Below are 18,476 nucleotides of genomic sequence, written 5' to 3' on the forward strand. Positions count from 1 at the left end.
GTAAATGGGATGAGATGTCCACGGCATTTATGTAATTCACGGCCTCCAATATATCTCTCTCAGCAGCTCCCATTATCCCTTCATTTTTAGGTCTGAGTGCCTCGCACTGTGTGTATGTGTCCAACGTTTCACGTGTTTCTGAGAGAGGCTGTGTATTCATGTTCTGTATATACATCTGTATATACAAGTGGAGTGTGCATGGGAGGGTCTCTCACCCTCACCTTCTCATGGCTTATGAGTCCATTCGAACCCGCCCCGAAGAATGCCCGCCTTGCTGTGCGAGAAAAAAAAAAAACTAAACAAAAACAACTTCAGAAAACAAGTCGCAATTAGCCAGCAGGTTGAGGTGGGGGTGGTGTGACGTGTCTGCATGTGTGTTTTTTTTTGGGGGGGGTGGGGAGGGGGCATGGGGATAGGTCCTTTAAATCATGGCTTTTGAGGTCCACATGTAAAAAGAGAGAGAGACACATCGCTCCTCTCTTGTCTTGGTGTTGCCTCAACGTTCCTTTTTCTTCATTTCCGCAAACAGTTTGCTTTTAAGGCTTGTTGTGTGTCCGGGCACACAGTCAGTCGATTGAGAAAGCAGTTTCTGGCTGTGCATTTGTTTTTCATCCCATTTGTTTTTTTTTTTGTCCTCGCCAAAGCACAGAGAGAACATTACCCCTGTGAGAGAGCGAGGCAGGGGATTTTAGTGCTCTGTCAGTCATAGTCTCTCTCACTCTCTTTGCTTCTCTTTCTTCAGTGGTTTTCGGTCTCTGCTCTCACCAGCAATCCATAGGTTGCACCGACCAAAGCTCCTTGACCTTTCACCATTAACCACAATGTAAACATGACCTTCTCTTTGACAGGAACCAGCAACAACAGTCTCCGACAACTAAATCTAACAATAACGTCTCTCCGTCATTAAAAGAATGTGTAAAATCCCCCCCTCCCCACCTCTACACGCACATACATTTTCTTTGCCTGTTTTTTTTCTACTTATCTGCCATCACAGAACGAAAACATTAAACAGAAAGAGAGTGACCGAGCAGAAAGACATACTGGAGGGACGTCGGTGACTAAAAATACCACAGACTGTCAGGAACTGAGGGGATAACTGAGGCTGATAGGTAGCAGGGTCTACGACGGAACAAAAAAGTCAACGGGCCACACAAAGGAGCTAAGTTCTAGGCCACTGTGTTCACATGTGATCAAAAAAGACGCTTTCTAAGCACGTTCCTAACCTACCACCGTTCCGACACAATGTGTTCTGACTCAGTATGTGTAGCTTACAGTATCCAGTTTCAAAACTAGACCTCTTACAAATCTATGATGCATTTATAAACAGTTCTCTTTTGGTGGAGCAGGAATCTGTAATTGATATGTGTAGATATTTATTTTTTGAGGCCTAACATCCCTGCAATGGAACAATCCATCTGGGTTACCCCAGTCTTTCTCTCATTGGTTCTTTCACCACAAAAAATACCTAACACTGGACAACGCCACGTTTTCCAAACAGGAAACGAGTTCCCACTTGAGATAAAAAGTGGCTTTCTCATTGTCCATGTGTCCAGGGATTTGCACCATTGAGGAAGTAAACTGACACTAAAGTGAACTGGAGGGAATGAAGAAAATAGTGAGAGGATTTCACAAAATGGCTCCATCTCTCGCTCTTGTTCCGCCTCTTTTTGAGCTTCCTCTCTCACGCCTCGGTGCAGCAGCGCTGTTGGTTCAGTTTGACCTTGTGCTTGAGGCCGTCGTACAGTTCGAAGTTGTAGTTCTCCAGGGTGGTGGAGGAGCGTGACGACAGGCCGCTGTAGGAGCAGGTGCAGTACAGGAGGAGGCCGGCGCAGACCGCCCCGAGCAGGACGCCCAGGGAGCTCATGACGATGATGGTGACCAGGATGGGGTCCAGGGTGTACAGCCACGAGTTGTCCTTTTCTGAGACACGGGTCACCGGAGGCTCAGATGACGGGGATGCTGTGTTCCACGAGGGGAACTGTAAAACTGTGACAGGAGGGAAGAGACGTGGAGAGTTTCCAGTGGAAAGGTGAATGAGACTCGTTTCATTTTAACTTTCTTTAAAGAGAAATTCGACACAAGAGACTAAAATTCTGCTGATGAAAAGGAGCTTACCTCCACCGAGTGGGTCTCTGCCACTGAAGAGTCGCCCGTCTCCAAAGTCGTTGGGTTTCTTAACTGTCAGAGAGAAGCACAGGTGACACGGACTTTAAGCATCGAGCAAATCCTACACACCATTATTGTTACGTGGCACAGAAAGTGTACAAAAAGATGGTGCTAAGGTGAGAGTAGAAACTCATCCTCTATTCGCAGATTCTCATCCCAGTTGTATAATATTTGATTCTTTTTTCAGATTGCTTCACTAATTAATAAATAAATAAGTTTTTGTGATAAATAACTCTTTAGATATTGTAAATTAGGTCATATTTGCTGCTTTATATTTACTGGAATTTAGAAATTTGGCACACAAACACACACCCACCCACACACGCACACACACTTGGAATAATAGAAAAATATGACTTTATTAATAGAGAAAGATCATTATGTTACATTCCTGTCAAACACACAGTCATCACATAACATACTGATGGTATAAGACTGTTCATTCCATGTGAATAAAGATGCAAACATGTCATCATCAAATAATTACTCATCATTATCACCGTTAAAATCGTCGACACTATTTCTGTCAAGTTTAAGAGTGGTGCATAAGATGATCAGGAAAAAAAAAAAAACTAATGGCAACAACGGTCAACATTTAAGAAGTGCCGGTGACAGTCGGTGAAATTCACGACACTGCCAGGCGAACTGAAAATTGATATGTATGCAAGTGTCTGAATAGGGAAGATTACAAGTGTGGTAAAACTAGCAGTGGCTGCAGCACTTTAGTTGAGCCCAATGGCTCGAGTGTACTTATACTTCAGATGAGTTTTCTTTTCACTTTGTGTGTGTGTGTGCGCATTTGTGTCTATGTGTGTTTGCGCTCGCTGCTCTTGGCAAGAATTCAGGAGTGGTAGTAACTGCTTGGCAAGGCACACGTCTAGATGTGGAGGTCTTTGATGGCCAATGGCGTTATTAATACCGTTTCCAGGGCAACTGAAGTTGGCAGCAGATTGGGCGACGGAGGTGCGGTAGATGGGAGGGAAAAGTGCTTACCGCAGCCTTCATAAATGTTATCTGTCCATTAACTAATTACAACTATTAGAGGCTTGGAGCGTAACAGTGTCGAGAAGGAAGAGGCAGGATGTCCAATCCCTCCTCCCCAAGTTGATTTAAGAGCACAGAGTGAGAGCATGCCAAAAAACACCTTTTTTTACTCAGGAGAGGAAAGCGCAGCTTCCAAATCGTGGCAACAAACTGCGGTGCATTCTGCTGAGCTGCGGTGTAGTAGCTGATGGATTTTTGCTGGTGTGACAGATCACGAGAGCACGCCCCGCTAAGCCACGGAGTAAAGACCCTCAATTTCATTCAATCCAGGGTGTTAAACTGAGCTCGAGTCAAATCTCACCACCACAGCTGCACCAACTGATGAGAGAGAAACTGGCACCAATTTGTCTTTCTCTGTCAGAATTTTGAGAAATTTCACAATAAAATAGGCTTTCAGATCCCAGGTATGTTAGATATTAGTAAGAAGTGCATTAGTTATGTCTTATTTTATATTAATAGCCATTCATGGCGTCTTATGGCACTAAAGGAAGAAATATCAACAGTTGGAGCTCGGCTCTGGTTCTCATAATGTCTTGGATCCATCTCAAGGGTGCACATATACAGCAAAACACGCACTTATGGCTTCCAGCTGTTGCAGCGGCATTGTGGGATTTGTAGGAGTATAAATCAAGAAAGCAGTGGTGATGGCAGACAGCTGTGTCTATTTACAACCCTAAAAACAACAAGCACATATTCACACTGAAAACACAGTACGGCTTGGCTCGGCTCGGCTTTCATCTGGGCAGCTTGCAGACATGGGGAACAATGGGAGTGGGTGGTATGAAGCATAAATGGGAGTGGAACAACGTGCTTTATTACGCCGGAGAATCAAGATGAAACACTAAACACTGAAGACGGCTGCATCCATCACTGACTGATGCCTTTATCAGGAGGAGACAAGACGTTCAATCAAACGAGCTGGTTATCTCCATTTGTGATGCAGGACTTTAAGTATGATGGATTTGCATTCCTTTGTTTTTAAATGTGCACAAGCTCTGTTGAAAAGGACAGTGGAAGGATTTTTTTCTCCTGCGTTACAACAGCCTCACTACTGGTACAACTCATATCACAGATATCTCGTGTTGTTATTACAGAGATACCAAGAGCTTTATTTTGCGGGGCTCGCCAGATCATTTCCACAGCTAGCACAATGAACGCCTCTCAGCCTAATAGTTTTCTCCTCTCTCTCGGCACTGCAGAGCTCCTCGTGTCTCCGGGGGCTTGTTTTAGCCTGTGGTTTGGCAGCTCTGGCTGGCTCTCGCAGTGGAACCAGCTCGACCCCCTCCTCTTCCCAGCCCACACATGTCTGTGTGTATGTCCATGCTGGGGTCATTCCAGGAGGACCGTTGGGGTTATGAGGAGCCAGACGGCGCTCAATGGTCCGAAACAAGCTGTTCAGATAAATAACTTACTCAGACTTCAGTCCTCTCATCAGGAGCAGCATAGTGTGAAATGTCAACAGCAAACTCCTTAATGGAACAAAAAAAAAAAAAAAAAAAACAGCAACCGAAGCTACGTCCTTTAGAGACGGAGAGAGAGAGAGCACAGTGTTTCTTTGCAAATTTTCACTTGGCATCATCATCATCACCCCTGCAACTGTAAACTAAAGGAGAGAGGAGTTCATCAAGAGGATGTTCTGTCAAATCTTCATCATGACACACACTGCCACTGACATCACAAGTTGGTGTCCTCCTCTGCCAAACACAACGCAGCTAAGTGCTTCTTTTCAGCAGAGGGTACGGTGTCGGTCCCGGCTGTCCAATCTCACTGTCAGGACTGGCTCCACCCCTGGGGTGGCCATACTGGAAGACCAGTTAGAATACTGGAAGCACTGCGAGGAGCTGTGATAGGCCACTGACAGCTGGCTCTTCTTGGTGGCCAGGTGTTGTCGACAGCAACAGAGCGCTCTGACCAAGATGGCCACCGCCAGGAGAAGGAGGGCGCCCCCGGCGGCCATAATGTAATACCAGTGGATGGGCAAGGGAGGCACAGGAACGCCTCCCCCTGGTGGAGAGATACAGAATAATTGGCCAGCGGGAAAAGAGAGGAGCGGCACTTTTCTATTTTTTACATTTAATTCTCTATTTTCTATCCCTATGTCTTCATCATACGAACAGCAGGCGTGCACCTCGAATGAGCATGCACAAGCATGCCAGTTGCAAAAAATAAAATAAATCTCCAAAGCCGAGAAAAGAAAAAAAAATTAAAAATGCATCCATTTCTCTCATGTAGCTGGTTTTGCAGTTGGAGGACAAGTTTTCACACCAAGATCATCAAGAGATTTGGCTTGAAATCAGTCCAATGGTTGATCCAATCAAATGCAATGTAATTAAATTTTTTCAAAGCTCAGATGAAATGACTTGGTGTGAAACGAAAGCCAAAATAATTAGTTATAAAAGCACCCACACACAGTGAATTAAGGAGCTTCCTCTTCCTGTTTCGAACTGGCACAGGAAGTCACAAACAGCCCCCTGATAAAGTCTCAGAACCATGCAAGAATCAGTCGGACACCACACGGGGATCCAATGTTCCAGAGCTCTCTGGGAGCTCATATTGGACTGGGATTTGTTATTTAGCTGGCTTGACTTGGCAGATTTGTTTTGAGTACATAATTTATCCTGTTCTCAGTTCTTGGTTTTTCATTTTCCTTTTTCTCATGCATCAGCCTCCTGGCCAGTCCTCTCCTCCTCAAGCCAAGCGCCGTCTCCTTGGAGACTATCTCCACAGATCCTCTACACTGCTGCCCCTGGCTTGAACCCCCTTCTCAAATTCTCGGTAAGAACCAACTAACCACCTTCCAAGAAGCCTCTACTCGAATATCCAAGCACGCTATGCAAAAACGAACCCCTGAAGACACTGAAAAACTGAAAAAAATAGAACCCGCTTTTACCATCCAAACTTGATGTGGAGAGCTGTAAGACTGAGAGAATGTCACACTGAACTAGGGAACACGAAGCAGAGCTGAATACATCCTGATTTTTGGACCGTGTCACATAATTACAGAGGGAAATGGTGCGTACTCCTGCTACTTCACACTGCACACACTCATTAGACAGAGCTGAGTTAGGGAGAGGAGAGAGACACCCGTGCTTTCTGCTGCTCAGTCACTCTATCTGATTGCTTTTCACTGGGGACACTGGTGTGTATGTGTGTGGTGATATTAATGTGTGTGTTTGTGCAAGTTTGTCAAGGGTTAGAGACACTGTGTCTGTGTGTGTGTGTGATGATGATGGAGGAGTAGAAAAGACGAAGAAGTGCACACACATCACATTCGCACTGAAACCACCAGGCTCTTATCTTATTGGAAGACATTATGAGATGCCAAAACACTAATATCAATCTCATAGAGTCCCCCAGGATGCTCTAAATATTTTTCATGAGGCAGACAGTTATTTAAAACCCTTCAGGCTGTGTCAGGCAGCCTAGAACTGAGAATATGCAGCTCTTTTCAAATATCTGACTCCATGAGGTGTGCTTGATTTAGCTTGCCTTGCACGCACAGTTTGCTCTTTTGAGACTAATCCTTTGTTTCCACTGAGACTGACAAGGTAAAACTAATGCACAACAACACATTACTAAAATAATCTATTTTCCAACTTGGTTAGAGTTTGAGAAAATTCATTCTGTATTTGCAAATTGAATAATTTAGATTTTAGCGAGGGGTTTAGTATTTGTTTGGTGATGTCCACATGCTGCGGATGATGCGATGAATCACTCGTTTTAAAGATGAAGGCAGTTTTATTAATCTGGAATCACACAGCTCTCGCTACAGACTCAGCCTCTGTGTTGTCGGTGGAAGGACTGGTTTGGGCTGGCTGTTTAGCGGTCGAGACAACTGCCAACAGTGCCACCAAGCAAAAAACCCCAGGGTAGTGCATACCAACGGGCAGGAAGCAAGACCAGAGAGGAAGTGACATCATACCAAAGTCAAACTCACCTGGATTTTCAGGAGAAAAAGCTGCGAAGGGTTCTGCGAGGACAGAGAGAGAGCCAGGCAGACATAGAAGGAGGAGAAGAAAGAGGGAGAGAGTGAGAACTGTTAGATAACTTTAAATACGAGGGAAAAGTCAGCCAAATGTCACACAAATGTCACAAGACTATCAAACTCCTCCTGAGGAAATTTAAGTTAATTCCTCAGATAACTCACATGAATTATGGCATTTACTCAGCTCCTTTGCTAGAATGCAATTTCAAACAGAACGTTGTGTGAGTCGGGAATTTGAGATGGGCTGTGCTGAGAGTGTATAGGCTACGTGTGTATGTGTGCGTCCGTGTTCGCAAAGTTCACGCATTTCAAGTTGTTTATCTGCGGAGTCCAGATAAACTGGAGCGGGCTGTGGCGCTTTGGCTTGCTGCAAATGCACAGAGCAGAACCTTCACTTTGATTGCCTGGAATGCAAACACAAAGAACTGGTGTGTGTTTCTCAGTGTGTGTTGGATAATGCGTGTGTGTGTTTGTGTGTTTGTTGGGGGGGTATGGTGAGAGACAAAGAAAGAGGGAAACCGACTTGGGAACTTGGGCCTTTTGGCGGGAACGCCATCGTACTCTGAAGAACTCAACTGCGCTGGGTGATAAGCAAAATCCCAGCATGCTCTGGGAGTGGCGAAAGAGGGGAGAGAAGGGGGGTGGGAAACACAGCAGTATGGAGGTGGAGTGGGTTGCGGGGGTGGGAGGGGGGGGCTGTCGTCTTTGCCTTCCAAACTGCTGCGCTGCTACGACTCTCTCAACACTCTCATGATGCACACAAACACACAAAAATGAATGATAGAACACAAAAAGGCAAAAGTGTTTGCCACAAGCGAGGGACATAACACACACACACACACACACACACACTTTCCCTCAATTACACTTTGCCTTCTCCCCACTGTGGTCCAGCTCCAAAGCACACTGGACGTCAGTCAGAAGCGATGACGGCAGGTTTTTGGCTCTGAACCCCCGGCTCGGTCTCTGATCTGTTTAAGACCCTCTCCAAAGCCCCTGCTCGGGCCAGATTAAGGAGGCTGTGCTGGCGCTCGGCTCACACCAGGCACCCAGAAAGTTGCTTGGGAAACAGCCTGTCTAGTAATTCCCTTTGACGGCTCGGGAAAAGCTCTGTTTACAAATACGAAAGAGGAGTGAGTGCAAGAGAGATAGAGGGAGCGGAGAGAAAGAGAAGAAGAGAAATCTAATGAAACATAGATTAGCATCGCTGGGGCCCACAGGGCGTTTATGGCCTAGTTTTCCTATTCTTCTTTTCTTTTCTTTTTTTTTGTGGAGGAGTAAACGCTATCCCTCCCTCTTCTTCCTCCTTTCATCTCTGTATTCGGTGGGCTCTTTGGAGGAGAGGCTGTCTCTGAAACTGGGATGGGAGGGTGATGGAGTGGAGGGAGGGACTGGAGGGGGGGGGGGGGGGGGGCATGTTTATCGCTTCATGTGTGTCACTGTTCAAGGACCTTAAGGCTAAAAGTGGAGGAGGTGGAAGGGAAATAGAGGGAATGGCAGATTGATGGAGGGTGAGATGATGGTGGTGTTGACAGAGGATGAGAGGGAGCTGGTGGGTCAAACGGATGCATGTGTGTGTGTGTGTGTGTGTGTGTGTGTGTGTTTAATTTTGAAAATTCTTCTGGATGGGAAAGATTTTGGCAAATTGAAGAAAAAAAACACAGTTTGTCTCCGTCTGTCTGTCTGTTATAGAGTGGTCCTCAGAAATGCGTGGATGTGAATTACTGAAGTGTGTGTGTGTGTGTCTACAGCATGTGGGTTTGTGTGTGACTTACGTGTACACTCTTTCAGAGGAGTGCTCGAGCTCATGTGGATGTTGTCTATCCAGATGTGTCCTCTGGTGCCGTGCACAAAGAAACCCTCCATCACCACCTACCACAGCCAAAAACGGGGGAGGAAGAGGAAGAGGAGGAGGGGGAAAAAGTTGAAAAAGAAGAGGAGGAAGAGGAAGACGGAGACAGGATGAAGGCAAGGGGGAGCAGAGGGGTGGAGGCGAATTGAGAATGGGGACAAGAAGGAGGAGGAGGAGAAGGAGGAGGAGAAAGAGGATAAAAACTTAATATGGTGCCTGTGATTTCAAAGTTGCACTCAACACTTGCAATCATCCTCCTCTTCCCTGCAAGCTTCTCCAACTGACTTTTTTATGAGAACATTAACTGCTTGTGATGTCTCTGACAAATGAACAGTGATCCCCAAACAATCATAAAGCCAACAGAGACAGTATGACTTACTTTAGCTGCTTTTGAAGTCAAACCTGGTCTAGGGTGACAGAGTGGTTCAAACCGATGCTTTCATATGCACTCAGATGAACATGTCTCACTCTAACCGACCCTGATTAAGACATTAAAGACATGTTCCTCTTCCTGGGGAGACATATAATAAAGGGTCTGACCCAGATACCTATTTATCAAGCAGACATACTTTAATATAGCTCACTGATATTGGCCAGAATTTGCTTTGACTTTTCCAGTCACCTCCTTTCTCAGCATTTGCACTTTTTCATGCCAGTAAAGATAAACTTCATCCCGCTTCTTCTTTCATCTAAATATCTGGGTTCATTTCTACCTGGAAGTCTTTAGGTGAGCGCGGCAGAATAGTGCGACCCTCCTTCCAGACGGGGCCCTGGTCGTCCTTCAGTGTCCAGAGCAGGGTCTCCTCGTTGTGGGCGTCACGCAGCAGAACCTTCAGGTGGCCCTGGGCCTCACCCCACAGCTGATAGGAGAAGAGGAGGCAGAGGGGCCCGGTTTCGGCCGCCACGACGGGGCTGATGAGCCGGGCTCGCTGCTGCTCCGTCTTCAGGCCGGCGTCCATGTACAGGTAGCTGTTGAGCTCTGGATGGGATCGAGACAAGATGAGAGGTTACTTTGTCGGTTTTGGATAAGTGTGTGTAACATGATTCGAGTTATTCAAGGTTTTCACAGCAACACTGTGCAAACAAACAGTTTTAGTATTTTTAACACATACAGAAATGAGCAGAGTTTTAACCTTGAGTTGCTGGTTGTTACACTCAGATTTAATGGGTTTTCATTTCAGCCCTCAAGGCAATAAAAGCTAGGAAATATGAGTCTGTGTAGTTTTTTGATATCCACTGTAAATGCTAGTAGATGCTGCTGAAATGAGTTTGCGTGCACAAATGTAGCAGAGACACAACCTGTGTGTCTTCATGAATGCAGTCAAACATTTTTTTATCATTAATCATCACTGTTCGCACATCCAGGCAGATTTAGACACACATATATACACACACGTACAGAATGTGTTTTCACACAATTACAGACATTTCCAACATGTCCCTCAAACAAGAAAGAAACTAATCAGCAGTTGCTAACAGGAACGGGATCACCCTCGCACAATAGTCCCACTAAACAATAGGGATATGACATATATAAACACACAGAAGAATAGGTCCAGTGAGAGCGTCATTCGTACGTGGAGTGCTACCAGAACTCCAGCAAAGACCCTCGGGGCCTATTTCTCTTCATTCCCTCGCAGGTAAATGACTCAAACAATGGAAAAGTCCAACAAAATGCACGCCACTCCATTTGTTTACACCAGAGGATGTTTAGTTTGCAAATTGGAGGCCGACATGAATTCCGTTGTGAGGGAGTAAGATTGGTGAGTCTACTGTATGTATGAGTGTGTGTGTGTGTGTGAGGCTGCGTGTTTATGCCCATATATGTGTGAGAGAGAGACTCAATGAGGCGTCTGGTGAAGAATTTCTTAAGTGGGCCCTGTGGGAAAATGTCCAGTATCAACAATCTGCAGATTAAATCACCTGCTTTATCATGAACAACTGTGTGTGTTTGTGTGTGTGCGTGGCAGAGCAAATGTGTGCCTCAGTGTTTTACAGGAAAAACAGTGTGACACGTATCAGGGAGCATACATGTGTTTATTTTCTCCAAAACACCGTACAGCAGCATCCATCGCCGTGTGTGTGTTTCAGTGCAGTTATTGAGTGACTGGGCCGATAACCTTTTCGCTGGGTGTGTGTTTACGTGTGTGTGCGGTCCTTCCAGCAGATCAGACAAGCAGTATCTGGAGGGACAAATCTTCCTCTGGCTTGACAGCTCCCCTCTGCCCGCCATACGCCCAGACTCGCCTGTGTGTGACACTTCAGACACTGTGTGTGACAGTATGTCCCTTGGCCTTTTGCAGCTCTGGAATGAATGTGTGTACTCTTCCTTACTGCACATGACACAGTTTGTTTTTTTTTGTGGGCGGTGTATACACTGTGTGTATATATATATATGCCTAGAGAGGATGTGTGAGTGAAACACATTTGTGACTCCGCGAGGCGTTTTATCACTCATTTTAATGTGCGCACCAAAGCCTCCTCCATCATCTCTGCCTCGCGTCGAAGCGCAGCGTCTTGCAGCGAACCCCCCATTGTTGCGCCTCTTGTTTGCCAGACAGCTCATAATCGAGACTGCCTCGCCATACGCAGCACAACAGAGCATTAATAATCACACTGGTCTCCTGCAGCGAGAAGCAAACAGGGATTCAATCTATGAAGCCTAGTTAGCACATTTTTATTAGTGGGGGTATATTAAGCCAAATAATACAACTGTATATGTTGGCTAATTCCAGCTCTGTGTTTTATGGCCGGTTTCACGACCGAGGTCAGGAGGTGAGGAGATCATAGTTCCTGGGTCACAGGAGAAAAAGGAACTCTACAGAGGATTAAACAGTGATTTGATAGCGGTGAAATAATGATCCTGTGCTGGCTGGGATTTCTGACCTTTGACACGTGCGGGAAAATCAAAGGCTGGCGTGGCGTGTCAAAACGACTGGAAATGATACTTTATACATGAAAGCCACAACCTGACTAATCTAAGCAACCCTTTCCAATCCGGCCGTGATGAAAGAAGCCGCTTTGAAGCCCCCTGTCAAAGATGGTTATGACCTAAAGAGGTCACGCTTCAGGAAAACGCTGCGAGATCGGTTGCTCTGCAGAACATAACCCAGGTGACATCAGAGATCTGACAAAAAAAAAAAGGGGGCAAGCTGAAGCTCTTGTTCAATTCTATCCAGCTGGAGAAATGCTGAATCTTTCATGGAGACTTGCTCAAAAGCAATGAATTTTAAAACACGGTTGGGATAACAATCCTGTTCCCTGCCAATGAAAAATTATAAATAGTGCTATAAAAAAAATTCTTCCTTAAACCCAGCAGGAAATGTCTTCTGTAGCTTTTAATAACTCGCCAAAAGCTGCACTTTTGATCCTCGGGTATGAATAAAGGGAAAATGAATAATTATTTCTTCAAGGAGTGTCTAAGTAGATGGAAGTCTACATAGCATCATCTGGGATGTGCCTGAGGTAATGGAGGGGCAGTAAAGGGACGGCTGGGAATAACTGCTCGTCTTCGGAATCTCCTGCTCTGAACTTAATTGGAGCTACTGGGTCTTAACCCCTTCCTGCCGAGACGTCAAGCGTTTGGACACACAGAGGCGAGCGAGCAGAGAGCTGGGGTATGTCACATGTGTCACATGTGAGGCTGTATGTGCTCGACATGACAGCGGTATCTCTTTCCCTCTGATTCCCTCATTTCATTTTCCTTCTCATTCACTCGGAATGAGCAGCGCGGCTGGCAGACGACGCTGCTGCTAAATTAGACCGGTTTCAATTTAAGGAATTATTTTAATCAAATTGAAAAGGAACTCAATGAAGATGCACGAGGAAAATGACTCCATTCAATTATAAAAAAAAAACAATGTCTTGTCTAGACTCACTGAAGTTGATAAAATAAACTTAATGCATTTGTTTTTGTGCAGTTTTCTGCACCCAAATGAAATTCCCAGTGCAGCAAACCTTTCTACAGCTGACAGATGTTTATACAGAAACTTTAAGATGCTTGAGTGGGTAAGTGCATTGTTTTATTTTAAAGCATCCAGATCTAAATGTTGACCTCTTGACTCCTGCAGGTCACTGTCCATCAACTCTGTGCTACATGGAGAAAAGCTTAAGTTCCCCGAAGCAGCGCTGAGTCGCCCTGCTAACCAGACAGCAGCAGTGAGTCATGCAGAATCTCCACATGACTGATAAGGAGACTCACCGTGGCTGTGCAGGGACCAGAAGAGAGGGGCGCTGGGGTCGTGCGTCCACCCACACAGGCCGTGGTCAAAGTCACACACGCTGTCTGACGGAGGAGAGGTAGCTACTGTAGAGGTGGAGAGCAGCGAGGAAGGAAAAGACGGAGTAAGAGCGAGAGCCAAAAGGCACAAAGGCATGAGAGATCACAGTCATTTCAGATAAAGAAGCATTCACAGCAGCTCTACATAATGTCACACAGGCCTTACAGAGGCTTTCATCTTTGTTATTACAGCTTCCTAATAACACTATTAATCCAGTAATTCTGTTGCTTTCATGTCAAACACTGTGCTGCCTGGTCTCACCTGTAGTCATGACGGGGACAGTGGTGGTTTCGATGTCTGCAGGCAGCGTTGGTACGACTGTGTCAGCCGGCGTGGTGGTTTCTACAGAAACAAGCACAACACAGCTCAGGTCAGAGACGGTAGCATGGGACAATCCTCAGACACAGACAGATTATCGACACATTAATCACCCAGTGTTTGTTCAAGAGATTATTCATGTGGAATTCCCCTCGTGGAATCATACGTTAGGAAGGACAAAGAAACGCGGACAGGAGCGGAAATGATACGCAACAAAGGCAGAAAGAACCAGGAGGGACTGACTGAGTCTCTTCATTGTAAACTACAGCACAGAGCAGCGCAGTGATTCACATGCTTCCTCCCTGCAACTCAACCCAGTTCAGGCTGACTTTAACAGCAGCGAGAGGACGTTTTAAACAGGAAACTGGAGACTTATACGCCTGTTTTGATGAACCAAATTCACATCAACATCATGTCTGCGTGTCCCATTAAGTGCACTTCATTATGTGTGAGGCCACTGTCCGAAACTAACTGTATCTCTCGTCTACTGTCTCCACTCGGCCATCCCACCCAGAGCGTCAGAGACAGGCGGAGGCAGGCACAGATAGCCCCAGAGCACCCAAGGGGGCCAGCATCATGTTGTGTCTGGATGCTCAGGCGTCAGTGTCTGACACACACACACGCGCACATTGACTCAAATATGCAGACAGATGCACAGGCGCACATATTCAATCGCTAATACACACGCTCAGAATGCCTGGCGCTAAGGCTGATGGATGGATGTGTCTAACAAACTCCCCTCGACCTTGGAGAGGATGATCACACTCTGGGACCACTCACTGGCTGTCAGGGAGGATACAGAGCACACACACTCCATCTCCCACGTTTTTTCTTGTGCATGTGTGAGCTATCGTTTGTGTGTGTGTGTATGTGTGTGTCCGAGTGTCTCCCTCACTCTATAACTCATGCGCACTGGAGAGAAGGGAGAGCAAACACAAAGTGAAATGTATAATTTTCTCTCTGCCCCTTAACATCTATTTAAGCACGCATCTATCACAAAGAAACACAAACAACACACAAAGACATAAATAAGCCAACAATTTGCTCATTAAAACACATCACATGTGCACGCAAACAGACACATGTTGAGCAGGCTGCAGTTGGAATGTGAAGTGGGAGAAAGCGCCGTGTTATTGGGAGCAGATGGGTCAACCCTGGTGCGTTATGGGAGTTTACGCAGAGGTTTGGGCCACGTCTCAACCAAAGATCCAAATTTATCATGTGAATAAACTGTGTAGTCTGCTCTTCCCTCAACTTCTGTCTGTATAACCGTCGCAAAGAGTCATTAACAACATCTGTTTACACAGCGACTTGTTTTTGTCACATTTCACTACACTAACATATTCATAGTCAAACATATTGTACTAATTTGACATTAATGACCACTGAAATGTGGATTCATAAGAATATTATATTTCTCTGTTAGCTTTCCCTGCCTTGTCTCATTTAAGCTTATCCAAACAACTCTGAGGCTTGGATGCCTGATGATCTCATGTGAAACAGAGCTCAGCAGCTGGAAAAGAAACACAACAAGCACGAAAACATCTAAAAAAAAAAAAAAAGAGAGAGTCACGTGGGTTTACTCTGCTGAATGCCTGTTAGCTGCAGCTCTAGAGCCTCCTACTGTTAATTTTCCTCTTTCTGCATGACTACCATTATCATTTAAAGACTATGAAAGGCTAAGGGCAACAGACGCGGCATGATACACAATTGATCCGCTTAAAGGAACTTCCTGTGGAAATGAGTGCAACGGCGCCCCAGCTGGAGAAATGGCAAACATGAAAGGGCCGGCCACAGCTGGTGACGGCTTCTGACATTAACCCAGCATTAATGTCACGTCCTTTATGCCAGTCATTAACTTCCTAATGAGACTCTTATCGCTGCCAGCCCACCGGAAAGGTGGGAAAGGTAAGGCACGGAGAGCAGTCCTCTTCCTCAGACCTCTCTGCCTCACCAGGTTCAAATGCACGACCATCTCCTGTTCCCCTTCTTCTCTTTTTTTCTGTCTCTTGTGCTCACTCTCCAGATTTGTTTTTGCTTGTGGTGTTTGCCTTTTTATTCCAGTCTAACCTTTGAGTTCTCCAGTTAAGTCTTGGGACCAGGCGTTAAAATAAACTTCACACTCACATTACCTGGGCGCCAGTGTGCGTACAACTAAACACACATAAACACAAAACACACAGGCTAGTCCATTAAGATTCAACCCAGCTCCTGAGCACTCTGCTTTCAAAGGTCAGGCCTTGTCACAGTGTAAATGTGCTGACCTTTCCAGGGTGTGACAGGAGTGTCGGGGGCAATGGGAATGGGACCGACTTCTGCGTTTGTGCGGGTGCGTGTGTTTATGTGAGACAGAGTGAGAATGTGTGTGAACGTATGTGACCTGCCTACCTTGCCCCAAGCCCTGTCCTTGACGTGTGTGTGAGGACTATGTCACAGAGCAGCGTGAGGAGGCCCACGTGTGCACAGGCAGGCCTACTGTACATGCGCAGCAGAGGGCCTCGTCATGCAGGAAAAGTCCCTCTGCAGCGGAGTGTTGTCTTACATAATGTGTCTGCTGCTGCAGGTGATGATGCAAGTCATCATCATGCACAGGATGAGACACCAACACTCAGAACTGGGCCCTGGGGAACTGCTGGCATAGATAATGGAGATGTACACTCACACGTACAAATACACATAAAGTGCAGCTGCGCAAAACCACACATGGACATATACACAAAAAAATGGTTTTGCGTTATTGTTTTTCAATACACACATACACTAAAAAACACTGAGAGTCAGGGTGGCGAGGGCCAACCCTCTCTGCATAAAAGACATTGCTCACTCCAAAGAATCTGACTCAGCAATATGTCAGAGAAGAGAAAAAAAAAATCTTCAATTATGTAGAAAGCCTTTCTGTAAATCTCTGCTTGGCAGCCCTACACACACTACACACACACACACACACACACACACACACACACACACACACACACACACTGATGAATGGATGTGCATGCACGCACGTACACACACACCCCACAAAAGAACATGACGGGAAAGACAAATAGCCATTGTTTCATATTCTTTTGGGTGGGGTTAAGTGCTCAGATCAAGGTTTCTCTACACACACACACACCCTAAAGGATGGGATGCTACAAAGATGGTGACATGAAGAGCTTACATGAACAGCCCAGATACGTGTAAGACCAAACTGTGTCGACTGTTTATGATCTGTCATAATCTCTACCGCAGCTCTACCATCCAGAGCTTACTGGGATTTTGAAGGAACCAGAAAACCAGTGTGGAGCTGAGGTTGACTTTACAGATGTGCATGTTACAGATGTGTGTGTGAGTTCTACAGTGCAGTGCTCCTGTGACTATAATGATCCTACCTGGAAAAAGGAAGAGATGATGTTTTTTTTTTTTACAGATCAGTCTCTAAAATTTCCTTCCTGAGCTCATAAATTTTTCATTTTTGCGGCACACACACTAGAAAAAAATTGCGACTGTAGAGGCTGTGTGTGTGTGTGTGTGTGTGTGAGTCAGCTGCCAGTGAATCGGGGGAAACAGAAGGAGTCAGGATCAACAGCAGTGAGCACGGAAAAGAGGTGCAAGTGATGAGTAACAGAGGAAGAAGGGAGGAGAGGAGGCATGGTAACGAAATGAGAACAAAAACATTTACGGACCCACGCACTGGGCCTCAGGGTGGGAAAAAAAAAAAAACTGTAACCATGTGTAGGAATGGGGAGAGAGACCTTATTCCTCCTCATCGAGGGAGCTGCTGCGAGCTTCAAACTGCTCTATGCACGATTTGTGGTGGAAAAAAAAACACTTTTTTATCTTCCTAATTCACATAAATGAGAAGAAATTCAAAAGAGGGCTTAAGTGAGGACAGAACAGAAAGACGTGAATAGCTTGTGGAAGGGGAAGTGAATGATTTACAGGATGTCAGCAGTAGTCCACTATTCCTGCAGAGTTTTAGAGGCCTGTGAACAATGTGTGACCCTCAGCAGCAGTTTTCTGCGCCACAAACCCTCCACTCTTCTCTGATAAAAATCCCTCCTCTACACAAAGTGGTAATCCCTGAGGTTTTTCCTTGTTCATTTTGTCTCCATCTTTGAGGTTAGTGCTCAGTCTTATGTCGTTTCTTCGCTGCACCTCCCACAGCTCACTTGTCAATCAACGGTGAATGCAAAACACCTCATTTCCTGTGTGGCACAGGAGGTTTTGGGGGGAAATAAAGTCATATATGAAATGTATAAAATATATGCATCTCTGGATCTTCATCTGCACTACACAAACCCACACACATACACACAAATCACCTCAGTGAAGACATACCATATAACTTGCATTTATAGAGGCATGATTACTGTGGTGTGTGTTGGTGTGTGAATGCTGGGAGTCTAGTATACATCTATATATCTTTCTTTTTGTGGTTTGTTTGGCGTGTGAGTGTGTGTCTACATGTGTGTGCGCATCTGTGCTCGTATGTAAGTGTGGAGCATGTTGTGCCATACAGCCCAGTCATCCTGTTGAGGCACAGAGGGAGTGGTAAACAGTGAGAGTCCATATGTGTGCGAGTGCTGGTGAATGTGTGTGTGTGTGTGTGTCTCCGGCACTGCCTCACATCTGGATAACAGACCACGCTGGAAAGTGAACAAACCAGCGCTCTCTCTCTCTCTCAGTGGGGACGCATTCCTTTAAACCGAACCCTGTCCACTCCCTGCTGATGCGAACACTTGTTGTAGAAGCTCACAGAGCCTAACACGCAACTTCCAGGTGAAACAATATCACAAAGGAATCAAAATCCCAGACTCTCAGGGTCAAGCTGTCACCTTCCCTCTCT

General features: G+C 45.7%; 1 protein-coding gene across 4 annotated transcripts in view; it reads right to left on the reverse strand.

Moving 5' to 3' along the window:
* Positions 1–488: 488 nt before the first annotated feature.
* The window catches only part of nrp2a (neuropilin 2a), a 75,630-nt gene continuing 57,642 nt past the window's right edge, over positions 489–18,476 (reverse strand). For 3 of the 4 annotated variants that reach the window (XM_041032454.1, XM_041032456.1, XM_041032455.1), the window contains 7 exons: positions 13,589–13,669; positions 13,249–13,353; positions 9,761–10,026; positions 8,971–9,067; positions 7,148–7,180; positions 2,116–2,178; positions 489–1,986 (listed from right to left, as the gene is read on the reverse strand). In XM_041032454.1, coding sequence (XP_040888388.1) covers positions 1,682–1,986; positions 2,116–2,178; positions 7,148–7,180; positions 8,971–9,067; positions 9,761–10,026; positions 13,249–13,353; positions 13,589–13,669 — 950 coding nt within the window. In that variant the 3' untranslated portion in view covers positions 489–1,681. Of the gene's footprint in view, positions 1,987–2,115; positions 2,179–2,560; positions 5,215–7,147; positions 7,181–8,970; positions 9,068–9,760; positions 10,027–13,248; positions 13,354–13,588; positions 13,670–18,476 lie in introns of those variants that run through there. The other variant, XM_041032457.1, reaches the window with a different exon arrangement.

The sequence above is a fragment of the Toxotes jaculatrix genome, chromosome 24, assembly GCF_017976425.1.
Source record: "Toxotes jaculatrix isolate fToxJac2 chromosome 24, fToxJac2.pri, whole genome shotgun sequence".
In the NCBI taxonomy this organism is placed as follows: domain Eukaryota; kingdom Metazoa; phylum Chordata; class Actinopteri; family Toxotidae; genus Toxotes; species Toxotes jaculatrix.